Source organism: Triplophysa dalaica, chromosome 8, assembly GCF_015846415.1.
Source record: "Triplophysa dalaica isolate WHDGS20190420 chromosome 8, ASM1584641v1, whole genome shotgun sequence".
NCBI lineage: Eukaryota > Metazoa > Chordata > Actinopteri > Cypriniformes > Nemacheilidae > Triplophysa > Triplophysa dalaica.
The window spans coordinates 20,872,280-20,896,875 of NC_079549.1; the positions used below are offsets into that span (position 1 = coordinate 20,872,280).

General features: G+C 38.7%; 1 protein-coding gene across 1 annotated transcript in view; it reads right to left on the reverse strand.

Moving 5' to 3' along the window:
* The window catches only part of LOC130427110 (titin-like), a 131,273-nt gene that overhangs the window by 104,441 nt on the left and 2,236 nt on the right, over positions 1–24,596 (reverse strand). The window contains 36 exon segments of the mRNA XM_056754158.1: positions 196–626; positions 2,642–2,964; positions 3,767–3,821; positions 4,528–4,593; positions 5,496–5,774; positions 10,142–10,186; positions 10,530–11,000; positions 11,302–11,781; positions 12,393–12,581; positions 12,692–12,817; positions 12,911–13,195; positions 13,738–13,966; positions 14,061–14,229; positions 14,317–14,458; positions 14,545–14,805; positions 14,879–15,139; positions 15,227–15,487; positions 15,598–15,861; positions 15,958–16,218; positions 16,305–16,565; positions 16,693–16,956; positions 17,048–17,320; positions 17,444–17,710; positions 17,797–18,078; positions 18,165–19,867; positions 19,958–20,126; positions 20,216–20,380; positions 20,485–20,693; positions 20,801–21,039; positions 21,149–21,379; positions 21,541–21,725; positions 21,812–21,954; positions 22,031–22,243; positions 22,714–22,789; positions 22,872–23,130; positions 23,412–23,477. Of these exon segments, the coding sequence (XP_056610136.1) occupies positions 196–626; positions 2,642–2,964; positions 3,767–3,821; positions 4,528–4,593; positions 5,496–5,774; positions 10,142–10,186; positions 10,530–11,000; positions 11,302–11,781; positions 12,393–12,581; positions 12,692–12,817; positions 12,911–13,195; positions 13,738–13,966; positions 14,061–14,229; positions 14,317–14,458; positions 14,545–14,805; positions 14,879–15,139; positions 15,227–15,487; positions 15,598–15,861; positions 15,958–16,218; positions 16,305–16,565; positions 16,693–16,956; positions 17,048–17,320; positions 17,444–17,710; positions 17,797–18,078; positions 18,165–19,867; positions 19,958–20,126; positions 20,216–20,380; positions 20,485–20,693; positions 20,801–21,039; positions 21,149–21,379; positions 21,541–21,725; positions 21,812–21,954; positions 22,031–22,243; positions 22,714–22,789; positions 22,872–23,130; positions 23,412–23,477 (9,603 nt within the window).

Sequence of the window (24,596 nt, forward strand, 5' to 3'; positions counted from 1 at the left end):
TCTACTGTGTAAGCTGTACAATTCATTAAGCATTTTAGCTTTAATGCATAGGCCTATTCTCCAAAATGTTTTGGATTGGTAATGCGTAATGCACCAGTGCTGTTTTGAAGCTCACAATATTCTCATAGTGACTCTTAGAAATAGAGTTAACCTCTTAAGTCAAACCATCTTGCTTTCCTTTGCTGTATTGAATACTAGTGATTTTCTTTTAAAATACTCAAATATGCTCACTGCAGCTGAACTGTAAAACAACATAAAACCAGTCAAATCAACTCCACCTATCAACTTCTATCCAATGCTAAGAAGCTTTAATTCATACTAACCGGAGACTGTGGTTACTTGGGCATGACAGATATCAGTTCCATAGGAGTTGGACACCTCACAAGAATATTTTCCTGGAGTGTCTTGGTTGCAATCATGTAGACATTCCAAAGTACAAGTGTTTCCAGCAACTTTAGTGTTGTATCTATAAGACGCATAGACTTGTTTGCCATCCTTGTACCAGGTGAAAAAGAGTTTTGGAGCTCCAGTAAATGTGCACTCAAGCTTCACCTTTTCGTCCATGGCAATTTCTATATCTTTAAGCTTCTGTTCAAACCTGGCTGGTTCTGAGAAGAAGAAATCAACTAAATTAAATTGGGACAGCCATGTCAATCAACTTCTTCACAAACTGAACAGCCTCAGATCCATTCAAATGACCCTCTGTACGACGACAAGAACTGCACGTACAAAGCCAAAACATCGCCCATGCCGAATATTGCTTTAAAATGATTCTACTCCTCAAAGTTGACTTGAGTCAAACCGTTTCCCGCAAAACATGCGAAAAGTCACATGCCATTCCTCCCTGTAGCCCCTAAAACTTACCACACATCAATTCAGATTTGAAATAAAACAAAAGCCATTGGACGTGCAAAATAACAGCATCACACCCATATTGATTTCTAACAAAAAAATGACAGCATCCCAGATGACATGCTCTTCAACGCTGCAATATCAAATGATCTATTTTGCATGGGTAATCCATCCATGGGCGTTAGGAACTGTAATAGACAGGCAGACAAGAGTCCTGTACTATTTAATAATTCTATAAAGCTTTCCAGAAGTACTTTTTTGAATCTTTATGTTGTATTTGAAGTAAATACTCCAAAATACAGAAGTTTGATTCTTCTTTGATATTGTAATGATTAAAAGCAGTGGTTCTCAAACTGTGGTGCGCGTGCCACTAGTGGTACCCCTGGTAGTACGTGACATTAGAGAAAATGTCAAACTCTTTACAATTTGTGTTTTAAATACAATGTCAAATGTTTAGTACATGATCGATAAATATAGAATACATCTCAGTATATGTGCAAATTTAATATTCCATTCCATTTTCTACCGCTTATCCGAACTACCTCGGGTCACGGGGAGCCTGCGCCTATCTCAGGAGTCATCGGGCATCAAGGCAGGATCAAATTTAATATAGCTGTCTGAATTATTCTTTATTTATCATTGGTCGATGTAACTTGTGACAGGCAGCTCAAACTCAGAGCGGGAGCTGACAGGCACTTGTGAGTCACTCACTCTCTCTATTCCAATGAACTGCATGCAACTGAAGCTTCTTATGTATTTCTTCACTTCAACGGCTGTTTAAAGTATGTTGTTTTAATTAAAAAAAATACTAATACCAATTATTCAGCAAGTACACGAAAGAACGGTGTTTAAACTGTGTAATTACCCTTGGTGAATTCAACACGTAAAATCTTGTAATAATGGTTTGTCATTTTCCTTGTTGGGTTGTGTTACTCCAGAAATCCTTATTTGGTGTCTCTCGTCTATGTGTCATTTCGTATAGTTAATGAAACATTAGAATTGGAGGACAAGGTGTAAAGATAAAAATTGTGTGTTTTTTGTTTGATTTGCAATGACGGTCATTAGATGGTACTTCCAATAACAAATTTTATTAAAGGTGGTACTTGATCTGAAAAGTTTGAGATCCAATGACTTAAAGCATAAAGATGTTTGGAATCACACATTATTAAACATAACAGAGTAAAATTTGTAATTTTTAATTTCTTTGTATTTCTTTGTATTATTGCAAACTTCAGTGCCTCCAGTTTTCCAGAGGAAGATAATTGACACAGACAGCAACATTGGCAGCCCAGTGAAGTTTGAGTGTGAGATTGAAGGCGCACCCAACGCACACAACGTAATTCATTGTTCACTCTCAAATCAAATGAAATAAATGATTATGTCTACAACCAAGTAAATCTTTTTTTAAGTTATTGTGAACAACATCTTAAATTTTACTCTCTTCATAATATTAAGATTTTGAATAGTTGCAGAAACTTTATTAATTCATGACTTTGTGTCCTTTTTGGAGTATAAAAAGTTTAATTTGCATTGTCTTCTACTGTATGGAACAATGTAGCAGACTTCATCAAAATATCTTCTGTTCCGCAGAGGAAAGTCAAACAACTTTGGTATTGCAAAGGTGTAACGAAAAGCTTTATCCCATGAACTATCCCATTAATATACATATGCACTGTTGAAATATCACTTTGACCACTCCAAACAATGCTCCTCATTTAAAACCAGATGTAAGACAATTCCATCCTTCCTAGAGACATGCATCAACAGGGCATGATGCAAATTTACGAACCTGTTACTGCGGTCACATTAGCATGACAAATATCTGTTCCGTACACATTTGAGACCACACAAGAGTATGATCCAGTGGTTTCTGCCGTACACGAATGTAAACATTCCAAGACACAAGAGTTCTTTGTCACTTTGGTGTTGTATTGATAGGATGCGTAGAGCTGTTTGCCATCTTTGTACCAAGTGACAAAGATTTTCTGGGATCCGGCGAATGTGCACTCAAGTCTCAGCATGTGGCTCATTGGGATGGAAATGTCGCTCAGTTTCCTCACAAAGCGGACAGGCTCTTGTGCTGTGAGGAAAGTATGTCTATGGGTTATATTGCTATTAATGGGAAAATTTGAGATTTACAAAGTTGCTGACTGTTGTATTAGAACATTGTTATGCAGTCAAGATACAATAACTTAAATTATTTTAAATATTAAATAATTATAATAATAATAAATATCATAATAACAAAAATCTATTTTAACACAGTGACCAATATCTTGTAAGAATGTTAAAAATAGTTAAGAATATTGATGTCTGTAACTGTAGAAATATCCAAAAATGCTGCATTGGCTCCAACATATCCTTCCATAGGAGAAATATGTGTTTTCCTTTATTCAACTGAACTTTTTTTTCCAAGATCGATTCAGTTTCTTCCAAACACTTGATTTCTCTTCCGTTTCACCTTGTTGTCATCATGTAAATTGGAGGGGGTTCCTTACAACGACATGGTAGTCTGACTCAAACAAGAATATCTTCAAAAGATCCAAAGTGTTGATTCTTCATAATTTTCTAGCAATTACACATGGTTTCCCAAGATCAAATTGATGTTTTCTATGCAACCATTGTCAAGTCCAATATATTCATTATTCCATAACAAGGAAAAACAAACAACCACAACAATGAGAACAAGATTCCAAAACAGGTGAACACACTTAACTTAGAAACCATTTTGTCACATGTCATGTGATGACACTTTACTACCTAACAAATCTCACCATATAAAAGTTGCTGTATTTTTTGATATTCATTGTTCATTACCAAAATCATCTGCAACAAGTAGAACAAGGAACTTTTAACCACAGAAGAAGTAGAAGAAGTAAAGGCTACCACCTCAATTCCACTCAAGTCTACCTACATCATCCGTAAATGCTGGAAGATAGCATGAAAAGAGGTCTTCTGACCAAAGAATCCTTTTGTACCAATCCATGACAAAGAGAAAATATTAATAGAGATAAAGAGATGTTGATCATCACTTGCCTTAATGCAGTTGGTCCCAAAATACTTGGATAATACAACACAAAAACGTGTGGATTTATAGATTTGGTAAAGCCACAAGGAGTTGCCATTTCACGTTTAAGTCACAAAAATTCTCTTGATGTTACAATTATGTTACGTGAAACAAATAAAATAATGTAAATAGCTGTGTATATTCATCCTATACAATTGCCTTTCTATGTTGCACTGGTGTTTTTATATTCTGTAAATTTTTTATGTTGATATTGCAGGTCAACTTTGATGAATGAAGCTTGATCAAATACATCATGGCAGCAAAGGCAGCAGCTGAATGGGCTGAAGCATTGTTAAGAGTTTTAGCTTGCCATTGTAGCCTGCGCTGCATGTTAGTAGCACACCTGTTAGTGCTAGGAACCTGCAGAAACGATTCTTCTCATCTTTCTCAAGCATACTGACCTCTTATCATACCAACTGATTTTGAGACGATTTTCCCAACTTCGTTTGACAAGCAACATTGGTACTCCCCGACATCTGAACTTTCAAAAGGACGCTTGTCCAAATGTTCAATTAAATCTTCAAAAATACTATGCGTTTTGTCTGAAGTGACAAATCTCTTACTCTTCAACACATTCATTTCAAATGCGGCAGTACCAATTAGCTCACTTCCAAATAAAGCACAGGTCTCCACTACATCCAGCATTGGAAATTCTTTTGTGATGGAGGGGGGTTCTGAGAATAAAAATTAAATGGATTTCATCAAAACCATAAACCGCTGTTTCTATCAATGGTTCTGAATGACTTCATAATCTATTCCTCAAGTCTGCTTGGTAAGAACCGTCAAGAATGTTGTTGTCAACCTAGTATTGCTACCCTAACAACAAGCTTCATTTGAACTAAAACCTTATAATGTGGCTAGCTCTCACAAGAATTCTTCATAATTCTTTGATTTTATTACTAAAATATGACATATTAAACCTCAAGAGACATGCTGAATAACCAGCATTTTTATAATTAGTCCCTTTTAAACAAACACATGTGCACAACACATTACAAACCAAGTAAGACAGAACAAGAATTGCTTGGGACACAACACAATACTTACCTTGGTCCATCTCAAATTGCTGTACCTACATTTTGAGCAAAGCCACTAAAACTATTTTTGTTGCTGGCAATCTTTGCAAACCCAAAATGTTATGAATCCTCCTTCCATTTGATTTTTTATCCAGATCACACATGAATCGATTTGCACTCAAGTAAAGATCAATAAATCTGAGCTTGTCTACATTACATATTACATATTTTCAAATAACATGTATTGCAAGTATAGAGTTGTACAATATTGTTGAAGTTATTTATAATTTTCAGAAAAGATAATCTAAGTATTTAAGCATCTTATAATATAGTAGATCTTTTTTCACATCAATCCATCAAAAGACCTGAACCACTTTTATCATTTAATAATTTACTTAATTTGCAACATACAATTATTGTTATTATTTTTGAAAGCACACTAGATTTCAACAATAAACACATTTATCAGTGATTAGAGGTCTGTTCACTGTTACGTGAAAAGTCATGTCGGTTTTCAGGATAACAGAAAGCAAAGCGTAAAAAAACAAATGTTCACTCACCAGTGATTTTCAGGTTAGCAGTGCTGCTGTCGCTACCGTGCTTGTTGGAAACATGGCAGCTGTATTCTCCAGCGTCTGCCTTTGTTGGGTTCAGAAGCTCCAAGGATGAGGTGCTAAGCTTGCTGATGATCCTGTATTTGTCACCCTGTTTGATTTCTGAGTCAGACTTAAACCACTTGAAGGTCACGTTGGATGCGCCTTCAATCTCACACTCAAACTTCACTGGGCTGCCAATGTTGCTGTCCACGTCAATTATCTTCCTCTTGAAAACTGGAGGCACTGAAGTTTGCAATAATACAAAGAAATACAAAGAAATTAAAACACTGACATCAACATTAAGTTCGCTTTGAGTGATAAGTAAATGTGCATGAGAAATGGATAGAGGAAGTGGTCCTGGGGTGACTGAGGAAGAAATAATGTCATAATGTTAGCAAAGGAGTGATGAAGAACCACACATGACATGGTCATGCTTAAAGAGCTGAGAAGATGGAAAAAGTGCTATTATATTATAAGAAGGTGGTAGAGTTTAGCACACATAATGTATGCATTTATAAAAAAAGGTGAAGTGGTGAAGTGGTGAAGTGATGACAATGTTGCAGGTGTCCGCTGGTTAATAAGTGATGGTTCAACTGTTAAGAATGAGATATCTCATCTAAGATGCCAAAATATCTACAAAGGTCCAACCTCTTGAGACAACAGTGAGCCTTGATGATGATGACGACGTCTTGCCAGCTTCACTCACAGCCTCGCAGGTATATTCACCTTCATGTTTCTCCTTGGTAACTTTGTAGATGACTAGTGTGTGCGTGTCATTGTCCTTCAAACATTTGAACTCCTTGCCAGATTTGATCAATATTCTATTAAGAAGCCAGTTAACACTTTTGACATGCTTTATTCTAACAGAGAATGTCACTTTGTTATTTTCCTCCACAGTAACGTCTTTTAATGGAATCTCAAACAAGACTTCTTTTGTCTTCTGTTGCTCTGATGTATCTTTTACCAAAATCTCCTCTGTTTTAAACTCCTGTCTTTTATCTGAATGAATGTGGATATCCATAGACTGATCGACGACAACCTGTCTGGTAGAAGCCCCAATTGTAATACCCTCAACATCTCTATCACAACATTTGACTGACTTGTACTGAATTTCTTTGCTTTCAGTCTTCGTGAAACTTTGGATCTCCATTTTGGATTCCACAGCTTTCTGAGCCACAAGATGCTTTGATTCCTGAATATCAGCTTGCGTTTTGGCTACTGTTGCTTGGAAAGAGACTTTTGCTTCTGTTTGCAGAACAGCAGACTGCTTTTTAGGTGTTTCAAACACTTCTACATTTTCTGTTGAAACTGCAGACAACAATGGAGTTGAAGAAGCTCTGCTAACCTGTAATCGGCCAGGTCGATCAAGTGGCATGGGGCCTGGCTGTTCAGAACTCAAGATAGGTTGCTTTTGATAAAGTATAGAGTAGAAGGCAGCAAGAAGCTCATTTTTAAGAACAGCCATCTGTGGGTATTCACCCTCAAAGGCAATTGTGATTTCTAAGGGTGGACCTGTTGACGTAACTAAATATGTAAATATTGCATACTTTGGTTCCTGAAGCACTTTGACCTCCCTCACTTCAACAGCTTCTAAACTTCCAACTACATCAGCCAAAATTAACGGCTGATCAAGAGCCACAGCAAACTGAAGTGTGGTTTTCAACTGTTGTTTGATGTCCAAACTGTGTACTTTCGGTGTAGGAATAACAAAGGTGAGTTCCTTTGGAAGAGTCTTGCATTCTAGCAATTCAGTTATTAAAACAGGTTCTTTTGGGTGAGTTGTAATGTGTATTTGTGTAGCTTTTGATCTGGTGATGCTCTGAGACTTTTCACCCATCATAGTGTGTTTTTCCTCCATTATTACGGCCTGTCTTACAGACTGACCCTCTTGAATCCGAACGGCAAAGTCTTGCTGGGTGGCTTTAAGAGCAACACAACTTTCTGTTGATATGTCTTTCTCCTCTATGTGAAAAGACTGAAATGGTACTCTAGGCTCTACACCTGTTCCACAAGTAAACTTTTCAACTCCTTTGAAACTGTCGGCAAGACCCTCCTCTAAAGAATGACATTCAGAGACAGACGCTGCATGCATGTTGTCCCAGCACTCCTCTTTCTGCACAAGTGCACATTGCTCCTTGACATCACTTGTTATCGGGCTTTCTATTGAAAGAGGCATAGCCTGCGTGACAACCTGAAGGAAGTTTAAGGGTCTAGATTCTGTTTTGTGCTCAACCTTGAACCCTTCTACTGTCACGTCTAGAACTTTGGTATAATCTGCAGTAAGTTCCAATTTCTCTTCTTTAGTAGCTACATACGTCAGGGCTTTTTCTTGTCTTTGGGTGGCTGTCCGTCTTTCTTGCTTTTCAACAGAAAGTAAGCATTCTTTATGTAAAGTAACTTCTGACTGTACAGAATAAAGATGCAGTCCAGTTGGACGCTCTACCTTAGGTTTTAAGAGCACTGAACTATCTGTGGATGCAAACTGTGACAACTGTTCACAAGAAATAGTTTTCTGTTCCTCAGAGGACGCTGCATGCGAGACAGTCAGGATTTTACTTTCAACTGCTTTCTCTATTTCTGGTTTCTCTCTAGTAAATGTGTCCTCAAATTGAAGAGTATGTTGGTCACTGATTAGTTGTAAATGAAGCACCTCATTTTCTTCTTTCTGTGAATGGACTGAAATTGGATCCTCTATAACTTGTATTCCTGTGGTTTGGTCGGCTTGAAGCTTAATCTTTTCTTCAGAAATCAGAGCTGACTTTACTAGTGAATCTTTAGAAAGCTGAGCAGTTTCCTCAACTGGTCTATGGATTTCAAAGGGGTTCTCCTTTAAAAGCATGTGCTTGGTCTCACTTACAGATGTAAGTACTGGTTTGAATTGTTCCTTTTCTGCTAAACATTCAGTGGACTCTACAGATGACAGCTCTGAAGTATGAGCCTCAGCAAGTGTTACATTCTCAGATGATATTGTGGAATATAGTAATTTAACCCCTTCAGTAACCCTGTAGCTTCTTTGCTCCTCAGGACTTTGAATTTTTCTGTATTCCTCTTTAAGAATTGGCAATTTAGTTTCAACTTGAGCACCGCTAACAACAATCTTCGGCTCTGATGTTGTATGCATCTCCTCTGTTTGCATTTTAATAGCCTCAGCTTTTACTATGGTAAATGGTGTAGGACTCTCTGAAAGGGCGGACATGCGTTTTGAAGAGCCCTGAACACTCAGCTCAAGCTCTTTCACCTCTGGACTTAAAATACGATCGCAGTGCTGCTCGGTAAAGCCTTGGCTTTCTTGAACAGCGGAGGTCATTGCAGCTATGTGGAGTTGTTTTAGAGGAGTTGCCACCGCTGGCTTTGGTAGGGCAGGGGTAACTGTTACTCCCTCCTGTACATAGTGAGATTCCAACACCGCAGCCTGCCGTGTTATCTGCTCCACATGCGCTGTGGCTGCAGTTACATCTAAAGCATGTAAGACGCCTGTCTGTTCACTTGTAATAGTTTGCCTATGCTCGGTACCAAGGGTGTAAATCATCTGGTGTTCATCTTTAAGACTAGCTCTGTCTTTTTCAGGGAGGCTCAAACTTAACAAATTAGATTCAGTGGCTTCTTCGATACTAAGAACTTTATAACTTCTCTGCTTATGTGTGGTTGTTTGCTCTTGGGGAAGTGATGGTAAAACTGTCTCTAACAATACAATGAGATCAGCACTACAGGATGTTTCTCCAAGGGGATTAGATGCCCTGCAAGTATAAAGTCCACTGTCGCTTTGTTGAGTACCCGATATCTTTAAATAGCCTGAGCCATCTGTATTGTTTACAATGATACAGTACTTACTAGGTTGCATATGAATGACACCTTTGTACCATTGAACATCAGGAAGTGAGGTCCCTGCAATTGTGTATTCAAAGAGAGCATGACCCCCAACTTTACAGCGCAGAGATTCAATTGCTTTGATAAAATATGGAGGTTGCCCAAGAGTCTCTTCTTGCTTTTTGGTGTCTTGCACTTTTACATGAAGATAGGAAGTACACGTTGACTTTCCAAATCGGTTGCTGGCTGTGCAAGAATACTCTCCCTCCAATTCTTTTGTAACCTTGATTATGACAAGAGTATGTTTTTCTTTCTCATGGATAAATGTATAAACAGATGAGGATTTTATCAACTGGCCATCGTGGTACCAGTGAAAATCTGGTTTGGGAAATCCAGACACCTGCACGGTAAATTGTGCAGTGCTACCAACAGTTGCGATTGCCGATGAGAATTTGGTGACAAAGACTGGCTTTTCTTGCTTTCTCTCTAATGATAATTTAGACTCTGGCTGAAGTTCAAATGTTTTGCTTTGCTCTTTTAAAAGAAGACTTGTTGTGTAAGAGTCCTCCTCAGTTGATATAGTCGAGGTTGAAAATGCTGAACAAAAAACGGTTCCATATAGTTATTTCAAAGTAAAGTCCTTTTTATTATAGGACTATACAGTGTTCTTTATGAGTAATGTATCAAAATTCTATAAGATAATAAAAATATATATACATTACAAGTAAAAATAAAAATATGTTACACAGAAAAAGTAAATGAACAAAACATTACACCTTTTCATAAAAAAAGATTAAATTTACCTTTAACTTCCACTTCATGACTGGGCTCTTCTTCCACTTTGAACTCTGGAAAAAGAACAACAAGTATTAGAAGTGTGACAACAAAGTGCTTTCTGGTTTATATTTTTTTATTAACTGTGCTTCTTATTATTTTATGTCCTCCATTTACTCCTTCAAACAATAAAAATGGACCACATCTCCCTTGTGAAAACACCTTTGATAGGTGCCCCAATGCAGTCGCTGTCAGCCTCTTATAGACATAAATCTTTTCTTTATTTTTTGGCGAGAGATTCCACATTCTTTTGTCCTCTTTCCATTTATAAGAGTGGGCATGCATAAGTAAAGAATTTAAATGTGTGCCCATGGCTAAAATTAAAGGTGGTAAAGACCAAAGCATGCAGTTGCCAACCTGTCTGAGTGCTGCATGTTTTGTCTCCTGCAGCACTGATAACTTTGCAAGAATGTGTGACCCCTTTCCCAGAACCATTCTTTACATTTAAGCAGCACAAGGGCCCATCATGTTTCAAGGAGTATGACCTTGGCTCCTCATTGATCAACTGCTTGTATAGCCATACAATGAATGGAGAGGGGCTTCCTTTGATTACATAACAAGGAAAAACACTCTTCTGTGGAAATTCTGGGGACAGTTTCAGAGGGAACTCTGGCTCAATAGCATCATACATGTCACGATCCAACAAAGGTATAACATCAGGAAAGTAATGTCGGCTTGTCTGCCACTTTGATGCCAGGCCTCCAACATTCTGTAAAGACTCCTGCTTTTCCTGCTCAGAGGCCTTTTTACTCGGTTCATTTTCAGTTTTAGAAGATTTACTGATAGAATCGGAGGGTACAGGGGTTTCGTTGGGATTTGCTTCTTTAGCTGAGTGAGAATAAAGTTAGGGAAATTTATTAGGGATTATTCAGTAATTCAGCATGATATTTTAGCATTATAAGAGAAAAAGGGTTAGTAGGATGGAAGGATGATGTTAGGCCAGGCGTGTAAAGGATTAAACTATTCACAGTTTTAAATATTATTAAATGGGATATTACATTGTAAATTTAATTAAAAATTAAAGCTTGTTATAACCACATGGAACATATTTCAGATTAAAAAACACCAGCAGGAAGCGGATGGAATGAAATGAGCATCAGACAAAGATATAAACAAAATCTATAACCACCTTCTACTGTGAGCCGTGCGGACGTTTGACTCTCGCCATTTCTATTTTTAACAGTACAGCAGTAATTTCCCTGGTCTCCAAGCTGGACATTGTGTATGACGAGAGATATGACCCCTCCTTGGTTAAAATACTGCACCCTTTCTGTATCTGCGATTGTCCTTCCATTGTGATTCCATGCAATTTGAGTAAACGGCTGTCCGCTGAAGGAACAGTCAAACTGAGCCACGTCGCCCAGATTTACATTGATGTCACTCATTTTGAGGGTCAACACAGGGCTCGTCGAATATTCTTCCACAGAGGTTACTTGTTGGACCTCTTTGCTTTTAATAGATGAAGAGCACATCATCACCGTAGACACACTTTCGAAAGTTTGCATAGTGGACGAATGAATCTCGCTCATGGTCTGGGAGGTGAACATCTCTGACCGAGTTATTCCGGAGCTCGATACACTTTGCCTACCTACTGTTCTCAGACTGAGATCTGAGCGATAAAAAGAATAACATCAGGCGTTAAAAATGTCATATTGCCATTGACAGGTTAAAAGATCATCATCATTGTAGCGGCAGGTGAGTGAGAGATGGCAGAGTTTCATTGGTGAGGTCTCACAATGATGATGGCAGGCAAAACGTGGCTTCGATTTCTATTGTTATTTATATTACTTTTACTTTTACTTTAAATAAATAAGAGCTTTGTGATCTGTTGTTAGTCTTCTCAATGAAAAAGATGCAGTTTTCTTTCGTATGTTGCACTTGAATGTTTATGCGGTTTGGAGCAACTGAAAAGCATTTGATGCTTTTGACATGCACAACAAACAAGGATGGTGTCTTTTTTTGGTCAGTTGATGGATGGTTGTGCAATAGTGTCGAAAACTCTACAGAAAATATGTTTTTTTTTCTCTGCATATTTTGAATCAAACTAAGCAATATGATAAGCGACAAGCTCTGCTGATATTCATCATGCATATTAGTGTTTAGTTTGACACTTAAAATATTTATATGGTAACATAACAAGCCTAAAAGCCAAACGGGTTTTTTGACATTGAAAAGATGATGTTGAAGAGTAAGTGGGACTAAAACATTCACAGCACATACCATTGACTGTCAAAACTCCAGAGCAAGAAACCATTCCTCCAGAATTCCGTGCGACACACGTATATTCTCCTGCATCGGTAGTATAAGCTCTAGAAATCTCGAGCTGGCAGGTATCTTCAAACTGAGAAATTCTGAAGTTGTCTGACTGCATTATTTCCTTATCCCTGAAGTACCAAGTGATCTTCATATCTGCAAGAGCGAAACAATCCTTGGTTAACTCTAAAATAAAATAACAAACACTTACAAGGAACATTCTTAATTATTTTATTTTCCTCAATAGTTAAAATGACAATCCTTACCATCTCCAGAGACACGGCAGTGGAACTTGACTGATTCCCCTTCTTCAACAGAAGTATCTTGAAGTGATGTAACGATTACTGGTGGAGACGCTGGACATACAGTGTCTGGAGAAAGCACTTCTGAAACTGTTAATAAATTACATGCGTTACGTTAAAAAAACAGACATTATATGACAGAATGTCAAACCAGCACTTTCTCAAGTGTTATAATAAGCTTACCTTCCACATTGAGTGTGGCAGAGCTTGTGGCTACTCCATAATCATTCTTAGCTTCACAGTTGTACTGCGCTGCGTCTTCTGGGAAGACCTCGATGAGCAACAATACGTGCTCATCACCTTCCCTCAGGAACTTGCACTTGAACCCAGAGGACAGGGCCTGAGAGTTCTTGTACCAGGATACCTGAGGCTGAGGGATTCCTGTCACTTCCACGGAGAAACGTGCAGGTTTTCCGGCCTCGACAGAGAGAGGCTGCATGTGCCTGATGATCTGAGGAGGCTCAGGGACTAGATAAAATGAAGATATATGAGTCCAACACAATCAACATACAATAAATGATTTAAGCTATAAACAGAATAATAGTAAACTCATCGAAACTACGAAGTAGGAAAATTGCAACTGTGGAAATTACGTTATTCAATTATAAATCAAAGCTATGCTATTTTTTTGCATCTTGAAAGCTGACACCCTTTGACAAGAATTAGCAAAATCGATCTCTCTGCATTTTATCTTTTGTGAATTGAAGGAGTTCACAATCCATTCATGGCTCATTTTCTTCATTGTTTGGTCATCTATTTAAAAATAGTTTTTAGTTAAAAAAAATGTTGGCACAATGATATTTTTGTTAACTAACATAATTTCTGACATTTAGGCATACATATAGAGATAAAAACATTTTCAAGATCATTATAAATATTTCAGTCAAGCGTTTGACCGATACTGATGACTCTATACTGTATACTGATACTGTATCTGTAAAAAAATATTAAATTGAGCTTTTGTTCAAATTGAAATAAAATAGAAGAACTGTTCAGAAAAGCTCACTCACTCTTGACATGTAGATTGACAGTGCTGCTGTTCTTTCCCGCAATAAAAGTATATTCGCCAGCATCGCTTCTGTAGGTTTCAGTAATTGTCAAGCGATGTGTTTTCCTAACAGTCACATAGCTGAATCTCTCCTCAAAAGACTGAATTTCAACACCATTTTTCATCCAGCGGGCTTCAATCTCATCCTCATTTACTTCAAACTCAAATGTAGCTCTCTGTTTCTCAACCACCTAGAGCACAGCAAAAAAGAGGGAAGAAGTGGTGTCAGTGTAACGTTTCATCATGAAAGAAAAAAAGTAATTAAAAAAGACTAAAGGTAATTACAGTAATGTCCTTCTCAGCAGGATCAGAGATCTGAACATCCTTGCCCTCCACTGTGAGTGTTGCCTTTGAAACACTTCCACCGGCAACCACAGAATACTCGCCGGCATCAGATATGCGTATTGTCTGAATCATCAGTCGCTGTATGGTTTTGTCAGTGGAAGTCTTGAACCTAAAATTTTAGGAAAGTTCGATATTATGGATACAATTAGCTTTCAAATGATCTAAATTATAAATGACATTAAGACTAAAGACATGCCTGTCAGACATTTCAAGTTCCTGGCCATCCTTCATCCACATCACTTGGACATTCGGCTCAGAGAGCTCACATTCAAAGATAGCCTTCTTCTTCTCGGTTACCTTGATGTCTTTAATGGGCTTGGTGAATTCAATTACACGAGCTGAAGAGCACAGATACAATTCAGAATTGTATAGTCATGACATTATAAACTAGTACCAAAAAGGCAGCCGTGAACATAAAACTAACCGTCAACAAAGAGGTTTGCTGATGTTTCGGCAGATCCTGCAACAAACTTGTACTCCCCAACATCCCCAAAGTGAACATTGCGAATTGTGAGAGTGTGGGTGAGTTGTTTGCAGCGAGTTTGGCATCTATCGCTGGAACGGATTTCAACTCCATTTTTCAGCCATTTGTAGGTGACGCTTTCATAGTTGACAGTCACCTCAAACGTAACAGTGTCTTTTTCTTTGGCATTTAAATCCTGAAGCTCGGATGTGACGATAATTGCTGTAAGATTTAAAAATACATGTGTGAAAACGGAGCACATTTCAGATTGGGGAAAAATTGGACAAATACTTACTGTTAACAGCCAGGGTAGCAGAGACAAGGTCATTTCCACACACAAATGTGTATTCTGCAATGTCCTTTTGATTGCTGTTCATAACCTTCAGCTGATGAAGTTTGCCCTGCACCACAATTCCAAACTTTTCGCTCATCTCAATCTCTTCCCCATTCTTCATCCAGACTGATGGAACATTAAAATGTGAAACCTCACACTCAAATGTGGCCACGTGGGTCTCTGGAACCTCAATGTTCTTCAGTGGTTTCGTGACCCTCAAAGCTGAATGTGTGCAACAGTAAAGCATATTCAGAACACCAAATTTCAAACATAAATAACACTATAAAATAAAATCATCCATTTACTTACATTCAACGTGAAGATGCGCACTGCATTGCAAATGTCCAACCATGGCGACGAATTCTCCTGCCATATGGTCTTCAACACTCTGAATGACAAGTTTGTGGGCCTTCCTTTCAGACAGTATTTGGATGTTTGAACTTGGCTTGAGCTCCTGATTATTGAACATCCACTGGACGGGAATGTCATCATGGGATAAGCTCAGCTCAAAAGAGGCGGGGGCACCCAACAGTGATGTCACATCCTTAGGTTTCTTCACAATTTTGATAGCTATAAAACACAAAATAATATTGAAATACATCATACAAGATACATTGATACATGCAGGTACACTTTAAGAATTGTAAGTAAACACAAATGACAGAGGATTTAAAACATACTTTCAACATTCAGTCTGGCATTAGCGGAGAGCTTTCCAAGTTTGAATCCATAGACTGATTCATCTTGGATGTTGCAGTTCTTGATCTTCAGGGTGTGCATCACACCTTCCACTGTTATCTCATATTTATCACTGGGAACAATTTCAATTCCATTCTTGATCCACTGGGATCCTTTGACATCTAAATGGGTGAGTTCAAGACTGAACACTGCCTCCTGTGTCTCAGTAATGGTTTGGTTCTTCATTGTCTTCTTGATTTTAACAGCTTGGATAAAATGATAATTGAAATGACATAATAATGAAATAACAATAACTTCAGGGGCATCAGAAAGCAACTCAAAATAAATTTAGCTAAGTTTACCTTCAACTTTCAAGTTAGCGGATGTCTTGGAGTTTGCCACCTGGTATGTGTACTCTCCAACATCCTGTGGTCTAGTGATGACGATGACAAGGCGTCTGACAGCACCATCACTTTCACTCCTGACATTATCACTGAAGTTAACAGGATGGCCATCTTTAAGCCATTTGCCTTCTGTATTAGGATTAGCAACTTCACACTCCAGCTCTGCAGTCTGGGATTCTGCTACAGTTACATCATGGAGTGGCCTGTTTATAGCACCACCTAGTGGAGAAGAGAAACATTACAGCATTGACAAACTTCACCTGATTAAATATTGTTATTAAATTGCAACCTGAATATCTACGTACCTGATACGATAAGCTTTGCTCTAGATTCCTTCTCACCAGCCATAAAGACGTACTCTCCCTCCTCGTCCTTCATGGCGTTCAAAACAGTGAGGCTGTGGTGTGTACCTTTGGCCTCGATCTTGTACTTTGCCCCTGATTTTAAAGCTTGATTCTTGAAAGTCCAAAGAGCATCAATTCCAGGGTGGGATACCTCTGCCTCGAAGGTGACATTCTGAGTCTCAGTGCAAACACAGTCCTCCATGTGCTTAACAATACTGATTTCTATTAAAACAACACATAACAATGGCATCGTTAGCAATTATTTTAAAAGCAATAAATTGTAAAATTACACAGTTAAAATACACAAGCATTAAGAATACAGGAGAAAATCATCTTAAGTGATACGCACTCTGGACAGAAAGTGTACAGGTCGAATCCACTTTGCCAACGATCAGTTTATATTGTCCTTCATCTGAAGCATAGGTCCTACTTATGGCCAGTCTCTGTTTAGATCCTTTGACAACCATCTGGATTCTGTCACTTGCTGTCAATAGCTTGTCACTGTGGTACCATTTTATTGAACTTATATCAGGGGCAGATATTTTAGCCTCAAGGACGGCTTTAGTTCCTTCCACCGTGGAAACATCCTTAAGTGGTGCCAAGAAGCCGATGGCTGTGTTAGACAAAAAATTATTAATAACACAGTCCATAAAAATGCATGAGATTTTATTGAACGTGGGTTTAATGGTAATGAGATTGCTCACTCTGAACTGTCAATTTTCCAGATGTAGAAATGTCCTGAGCAGGAACGACAAAGGAGTAGATCCCAGCATTATCCTTGCTGGCATCTTCTATGAGAAGCTTATGGGTGACTTTGTCGATGACCATGTGAATCTTACTGGATGCAGAGATGTCCTGACCATTTTTCATCCATGAGCCTTCCACATTTTCCTGAGAGAATCTCACTTCAAGCTGGGCAATATCACCCTCGCAGATCGTCAAGTCAGAAAGACCTTGCATCAAAGTAACAGGGCGCACTAACACAAACACACACAAAGATTTTTAATGCCCTTTGCATTATAACAAACAACTATTAAAAACAACAACAAAGTTTAAACTCTAAAATAAGCGAGTCACAGTTTGAAACAGAAACTACTCACATTTCATCTTAAGGGAGGCACTTGTCTTGAGATCTCCCACTTTGAAGGTGTATTTTCCTTGGTCCTCCTTCTTAACATCTTTGACAGAAAGACTGTGGCGACCGCGACGTGCGGACACAACGTATTTGAGACTAGGAGTAATTTCTTTGTTCTCAAAATACCAGGTGCCTTCAGCATCCTCACGGGATAAAGCGCATTCAAACTCTCCGGAGTATGTCTCAGGGACTTCTGTATTCTCAAGGTTCTTTAAAATTTCAAGTGGTGCACCTGCATGACAGATCACATTTTAGATATAATCAATGTTTAAAGTGTTTAAAAAAATTTAACTGATGGACAGGAAGATAAAAACAAACCTTCAACGTATAGTGTTGCGGTAGTTATTATTTGGTCATCGTCAATAACAATACAACTGTACTCTGCTTCATCCTTCATTTCAATCACCAGCACAGATAGGAAATGCACCTTTCTGTCAGAGTGCATTCTATATTTGTCACCAGAGAAAATTTCTGCATTGTTTTTAAGCCATTTGACCTTGACGAATGGCTCATTTGTCTCGCATTCAAAGGTCACCATGGTGTCCTTCTCTTTGGCGTTTTGATCTTCTAGTTCTTGTGTAAATGACAATACTTGCTTGGCTAAAAGAAAATGCAAAGATGTGAATTATTGAGGGTCATTATACCATATACAGAATATGAAACAAATAAGACGAAAGAGGTTTTACCTTGAACCAGCAAGAAGGCATGGCTTGAGGTCTCGCCAGCAACATTCATGGCTTTTACCATTACACTTGCAGAGTCCTCAGCTGAGACATTCAAGATCACTAATTCACAAACTTGGTCCTCTGGCCAGAACCAATAAATTCGGTCTGTTTTCTCGAGTATGATACCATTCTTGAACCACTGACACTCTGGATCTGGTTTACCGGTGATTCTACAACGGAAGTGTACTTCATCTCCCAGGCAAACTGTCTGGCTCTGGATCCTTTCAATGATCTTTGGAGCCTCCATGCTTGGAGAAAGCATAATTCTCTCTGGTTTGAATTTGGGGATGGTGAGTTTCTGTTCTTCCTCTTTAGTAATTTCCGCATCAGGCCCCAGTTCTTTGTTACGATGCAGAAGTTCGTCTTTTCTCTTCTTTAGCATTCCCTCATAAGACTCGTCCTTCCTGCGAGACTTGAGCTCAACTGCAGTTATTGCTTCATAGTAGCCTTCCTGGGTCCTACGTTTAAACTTGCTTCTTAGTTCCTCTGTCTCTTCTGTTAGTTTCTCATGGATTACTCTCTCAGTTTTCCTCAGCGTAACCACTTCCTTGGGATCTTTTGAGGGCTCGGATGACTTCTCAGATTTGACAACATCAAAGGAGACTCTGCCATGCTCTTGTGTCGGTGCAGGTGCAGTAGTTTTGTTCTCAGGAGCACGGCGCAAGATAGACCTGAAGTCCTCCCTCTGCTGAATCTCAAATTTGACAACATATTCAACTGCACCTTCAGGGTTTTCAGCCATAACTTTAACATCTCCTGTATCATAGGACTTGGTGTCTACGATTTCCAAATAGTGGATACCATCGTATTGTAGTCTGAATCTTTTGCTCTTGCGAATGAGCAGTCCATTGAGGTACCAGTTGACTTTTGGGCTCGGGTAGCCAGTCACCCTGGTGCGGAACTTAGCAGTTTCTCCCTCCATAACTCTTACTGGCTCTGGAAGCAGGACAATCTCTGGCTTAGTCTTCTCATAAACATCATCTCCAGTGACTCCTGAGGGGCCACCCTCATGAGCAATGCGTTCCATTTCATCAATTCTTTGTCCTCTCCTTCCTTCTGGCAACTGGCTCTCTTCCACCAGACTCTTCTCGTCCTTCACAATCAGCGTTGCAGAGGTCTGGTCAACACCAAACTTGTTGGTGGCTCTGCAAGTGATGATACCACTGTCCCTGGCATAAGCAGCTTCATAGTCAAGACTACAATAGCCAAACTCATTGACCATACGAAGTCTGTTAGCAGCTGCAAGCGGCTTGCCGTCATGCAGCCACTCAACAATCATGGTTGGGTCACCGATAGGGGTCAATCTACACTCAAAGTGTGCAGGTCCAAATTGCTTCAGTCTAACTGAGGTCAGCTTCTTTTTGAAGTGTGGCTTCTGTTGCTTCTCTTTGTCATAGAGATCACCCTCTTCCCATTGTTCCTGGCCATAGCGAAGATGCAGTGGTTCCAACACTGGTGCAGCAATTTCTTTGGCCTTGTAAGTTCCCTTGGGAATGACCAGCTTTTTCTCAGGCTGAGGTTGGACTGCGTCCACTTCCACATTGACTTTGCAGCGAGTGGTATCTCTGCCAGCTTTGTTAATGGCAGTAGCTGTGTACCAGGCGCTGTCAGATCCTGAGCTTGAGGGAATCTTAAAACAAGCCTCCCCTCTACCACCCTCAATCCTAATAAACAAAAAAAGTCTCATTGCAATAGGGTGAAAATGGAAAAGCAAATCAAATCGGAAAAGCAAGTTAATTATTATAAGAACTTACTTAACGTTTGGGTGTTTGTGCGGGGAGATGATGTCACTATTCTTCAGCCAGACAATATCAGGAATAGGATTGCCAATGGCTTTAACAGCCAGCTCAACCAAAGTACCCTCTTTAACACTGATGTTTCTTAGCTTCTCAACAAACTGGGGTCTAACCAGGTTTTCCTTGGCTGCAATCAACAAGCATGTACAAACGTTATTTAATGCAGTTTGCTTTAAATGACAAAGTATATTTTAAAAACATAATAACACATTATACCTTCAACCGAAAGAGTGACGGATACAGAAGTTTTTCCAGCTCTGTTCTGAGCAACAACAGTCCACTCTCCAGAATCCTGAGGCATGGCAGGAACCACAATCATCGACTGAGTTCCATCCTCCTTAATCACAATTTTGTGGGTGTAGTCGTTAACCACTTGTTGTCCTGTAATAGAATTTTAAAGACATAAATGTACAGTCATTATTATAACACAATATTCCATTGAAAATAAACATATCCACCTAGCTTCTGCTACTCAAATCACTTACCGTTGTGGAACCAGTAGGTGTCAGGCATAGGTCTTCCTACTACTTTGAGATCAAATCGTGCAGTCTGTCCCTCAGAGCACTTGAAGGATGATGGCTTCTGTACAAACACTGGCTTGTACAGTCTTTCCAGCTGGGCCTCATCTGTGTCATCAAGTCTACGAGCAGGTGAGCGCCCAGGTGAACGACTTGCAGAACGTGGTGAAGTGGACCTAAAATGTTTTATTGTTTGGAATAGATTTAGATCCAGATGCTGTCTGCAGGGGTCACATTTCAAACCAATGGCATTTTCTGAATGTTCTGTTCAGCAGGAACCTACCGGATTCTTTGAACTGCTCCTTGTTGAGGATAAAGTTTCTGTGCTGGTCCGGTTGGCTCAACAGAGAGTTTTCCAGAGCTGACAGCATTACCCTTTATGTTACTGACCAAAGCAGTATAGACACCCTCATCTTCTGGCAGCACTACAGGAAGACGCAGACTGGCTCTACCATCCTGCAGAACCTCCATCTGATAACGGCCTCCATGTGTAATGCGTTTGCCATCTTTGTACCAAGTAATCTACATATCCAAACAGATTACACTCTTAGAACATAGAAGCATGGAGGATAAACATGATGAGTGTTGTTAAACTTGATGTTTATATAACACATTTTAAATAAAATCGTACCTTAGGGAGTGGGGTTCCTGTCACCCTGCAATGGAAAGTTGCACTCATGCCCTCCCTGAGTCTGTAACTTTTAACTGGGGTATTAAATACTGGTGAAACAGCATCATGCTCAGAAATGCTCATATCCATCAGCTCTCCATCCTCAGTCACCAACTCCTGGTAGGTAATCTTGAGTAGACGGAATTCGATCTCTTGAATACATCTCTGCTCAAAGTTAGATATCTGAAACTCCTGTGAAAAACAGGAAGGATATTAGGTCAGATTTTTTACAATATAAATAAATTTGTACTGAATTATGTATTCATTTAATATTTTTTATTCTTGGCATGTGCGACTTTTACAGATACTATTGTGTAAATATGTACAGTTTCCCATCCCATCACCTATCATACCTGCTCTGAGATGAAGGAGTGCATCATCTGGGACTGTTGAGCCATCCTCCTCTGCATGATCATCTCTTTCTCAGTTACACTCTCAACAACGGTAGGTACATCAGCCACTTTTGGCTCCTCTACTGTAGTGATTAATTCTGTCCGATATGTCTCGTCCTGTTTCTTCATATAGGCCTCATATGCCTCTGCAAAAAGAAGCACATGTGATTTACACGATCCATGTACAGTACATGTATTGCCACAGTATTGTACAAATCTATCTTAAACCAACCTTCTTCCAGCAGAAAGGCTGAGGCAGAACTCTCTCCAATTTGGTTCCTGGCAAAGATGGTGTATTCTCCAGCATCATCGGGGAACGTCATAGAGATCTCCAGCTTGCAGGCCCCGGTGTCTTTATTGTAGGCCACTCTGTACCTGGAGGAACAAATGAAAATATGATGAAGTTGTGTCAGTAAACATTCAAATCAAAAAGCTTAAGCATTAAACATACCTATATCCAGTGGTGAGTGGGATCCCACTCTTCTTCCAGTAAATATGAGGCTTGGGGCTGCCTCCGATCTGGCACTCAAAGACAACACTGTCTCCCTCCACTAGCTTCTGCACTGTGGGTTTCTTCACAAAGAATGGGGTAACGCCTCCTCCAGCCTCCACAGACTCGGAGACGGCACTAATTTCAGACATGGTCTCCTCTCTGGCTTCAAACCTGTTTATTAAACACCTTTTCTTATGAAAGACATATTTATCAAATAATAGCAAAAATACACGAAGTGTATTAAAGCACAAAGAAAATTTTCCTTGACTTCTGTATATTTTTTTGTTAACATTTATACTGTTGGTATATGCTTCTATTTAAACTTATTAATTTATACTATACATAGAGAATATACAATCAGTGGAAGTCACACCCATGACGTTGCCTTTTCTAAAATCATAATCATATTTTGCAGTAAAAGAAAGTTTCTTTTTTATGACTACAACAGTATCATTGAAGTCATAAATTACAAATTACAACAATATTATTTTTTATTGTATAAATAACAACATTAGATTTCCATTACGTGGCAACTGTGCCAACTCTCTGGCAAGTTGTTTCCGCTACAAATTAAGTGCAAATATAATGCAAATAAAAGGTTTTGTCAGTTACACAAATTCACGATTGTGTCTTCAACTTACTGTCTTTCCTGAGCTGTCATTTCAACATGTTCAGAGACAGTAGTGAAATTTTCTTGGCTGTCAATGTCTTCTGAAACTAAAGATGAAACAGTACAAATAAGTTTATGATGTAACCGATCACACCATTTGAAGACAATGTGTTTAATAATAGTATTTACCTTTGACCAGCAGGTAGCAGGAGGTGCTGATGGTTCCTGCCTCACTGGTAGCAGTGCATGTGAAGCGGCCACTATCTTCTGCAAAGGCCTCGCGGATCACCAAACGGGAAAAACTGTTTTCATAAGTGATCTGAAAATCAATGGAGTTCTCGATTCTGTAATCCTCTCTGAACCACATAATGGCTGGTGTGGGGTGGCCTGAAATCTGGCACTCCATAGTCACACATTCTCCCTCAGTGACAGTCACGTTCTTCAATCCCTGGAAAAAAATCACAAGAGGATTTTAAAATAGAATATGTTTTGTCCAATTTTTACACATACAGTATATATTTCACATTTATATATTGACAATGAAGTCTTTCTGAAACCTCAGAGGTCCAAATTCCCTGTTTTTCAGGAAATGTAAAAAACGCTGTACTTTTAAATGATTAAATACTGTTTTGTCAAAGTTGACAAGCACTCTGCTTTATCTGTTGGATATTTGCAAAAAAATAAAAGGTTTTAGAAGGGCAGCAGCGATATGAAGCTATAAATACTCACAGCCACAATAGTTGGTGGCATCACTTGCTCCTTCGTGTAGGATGGGATTGCTGCAGTCTCAACAATCTAGAAAGGAAAAAATAATAATGATGATTATTAAATAAAAAAAGAACAGGTTGTGGGGTTGAGATAGAGAGGATTTAGTTTGTATTTGATAACAGTGACAAGACAAGAAGATGGTAAATATATATTTATATGGTACACCCAAAGAAATATTTCAATTCTTGGCATCCCTGTTTTATCATTCTATAATAAGACCATCACATGACCCCTGCTATCTTTAGAGCCCAGCATCTGTGCATATCCATCACAGTCTATTTAAATACAGCAGCTAACTCCCCCTCGATATTTGGTCAACTCTCCACATGAATACATTAACCAAGTTCAATTAACCAATTAAAATTGCAAATGTGTGTGTGTTCATAGAGAATAAATTAAAAACAAAATTGTGCAACTGTACTTGTTGTTAAGGGATTCACTGTATGCTTGTCACTTTTTATGCTTACCAGTATATTATGCTCTAATTTCGGTAAAGTATTTTTGCGACGGTAAAATGTGGAAGTAGGATTAGAAAAATTTAAAAGCACATCTTGATGTTCTACACCATGCAAAACAAACCTGATCAATGACAATCACAAAGGCTTATAAAGAGAGAAAAAACATGATAGAGATAAAAAAACACATGTTTTGTTCAAACAGTAGTCAAATAACCCAAAAGCACTCTAATGCTGTATTCAGATGAGAACATTTGTGAACTTGTGTATTGCCATCTGAGTAAACGTGTATTGTTGTGTGATAACAAGATGTCAGGTTGGTGAAACTTGCAGAGCAAGCATGCAAAATGGAGTGTGTCATTTGAAATGACCATTAAGGTGTGAAAACAAATGGTGTAAAGTGCATCTGTTAATGATGTTATGGGTATGTGTGGTCTCCCTCTCATTTCCACATGTTAGATTTTTTTTCTCAAGTTATTTGGAGCATCTGTAACAGATTGCATACGGTCTCCTTTTAATGAATCATTCGAATCAATCGTTGAAAATCGTGATGGCAATTGTTAGGGTTAAATTATCATTAATTAAATACAAGGTAAATCTTGTATTTTCTGTTTGCGTTGAGAGAAATCTCTTGCGAGAAATTCGTAATGGGAACAACATAGTTAAGAAAAAAATTGTTCATGTAAAAAAC